This window comes from Echinops telfairi, unplaced genomic scaffold (genome assembly GCF_000313985.2).
Source record: "Echinops telfairi isolate 266 unplaced genomic scaffold, ASM31398v2 ScPeMD7_7468;HRSCAF=8506_0, whole genome shotgun sequence".
NCBI lineage: Eukaryota > Metazoa > Chordata > Mammalia > Afrosoricida > Tenrecidae > Echinops > Echinops telfairi.
The window spans coordinates 10,837,664-10,838,855 of NW_022111369.1; the positions used below are offsets into that span (position 1 = coordinate 10,837,664).

General features: G+C 38.1%; 1 protein-coding gene across 1 annotated transcript in view; it reads right to left on the reverse strand.

The window, feature by feature from the left end:
• The window catches only part of GSTCD (glutathione S-transferase C-terminal domain containing), a 162,848-nt gene that overhangs the window by 7,691 nt on the left and 153,965 nt on the right, over nucleotides 1-1,192 (reverse strand). The window contains exon 8 of the mRNA XM_004703451.2: nucleotides 854-987. Coding sequence (XP_004703508.1) covers nucleotides 854-987 — 134 coding nt within the window. The remainder of the gene's footprint in view (nucleotides 1-853; nucleotides 988-1,192) is intronic.

The window sequence follows — 1,192 nt, forward strand, 5'->3', positions numbered from 1 at the left end:
GTGTGTGTGTGTGTGTGTGTGTGATTATTCGGATTTTTGTGACTTCAAACTGTTTATGTAGAAACTTTATAGACTATAGTCTCATAGAAATAACCTAGGGTTTCTTAAAAGTTATGATGTAACTGATCAAGAAGTGCTTTTGGACAAACTTTAGAAAAAACTAACCATATTTAATCTATGATTAAAATGATCATCAATCTCCATAAACAAAATAAGAGAGCTACGTCATAAACATAATAGTGGCCTTCCAATCGTTAGGTTAAGGAGGCGATAAAGAAAATATCTGCTTTTCCTTTGTGGGATAAGAACAACTTGTAGATGTGATTAAAATATTCCAGCTATAGGGAAATGCTTATGCTGCGCCACTTCTAATGTTAATGTTCTGCTCATGTTATTTAATTTTCAAATTAAAAGAAAAAGATTTCTGGTAGTTACTAAAATCATCCACATTCTATAGATGGGAAAATGTAGGCCAAAAGAGTCTAAGCAACTTACCTGAAGTAAAGCAACTTTTACAAAGTTGAGAAGCCATAATTTACACCTAGGCTATCAACTTGCAGATACTGTATAATGAACCACTGCACATACTGACTCGCATAGACATCTCTTTGCAGTTCCTTTGGAAGGGCACAGCCAAGAGCGGAATCGAGAAAGATTGCTTGTAAATGTCAGAAGGAGCTGGATGCAGGCCAAAAATTAGGGGTGGGCCTACAGGAGTTCTCTCCTTCAACTTAACAGATAAGACCTGCCATTGTGGAAAGAAGAAAGGAGCTCAAAACGGAAATCTCATTGTAATGTCCTATCGCCTAAGTTTCCCACATCAGGTTATCCTTAGGAAGGCACTCAGCTTCACCTTTTGGGAAAATTAAACTTGCAGGTGTTCTGAATGAAGCCATAGCAGCAAGGGCACGCGACAAAGGAAGCTCGCATTTGGATGCAGTGCTCGATCACCATGTCTGTTGCCACTCCACAAGCATGCAACGCCACCTGGGGAAAAGCAACAGGAACAGAACAAAACCAGCTCAGCACAAAGGTTATTCTCCACTACCAGTGCTATCTACTGTTTTTCTTTTCTTTTTTTAAAATCATTTTATTGGGGCTCATACAATTCATCACAATATATAGATCAATTGTGTAAAGCAGACTTATACATTTGTTGCCCTCATAATTCTCAAAATTCGCTTTCCTCTTG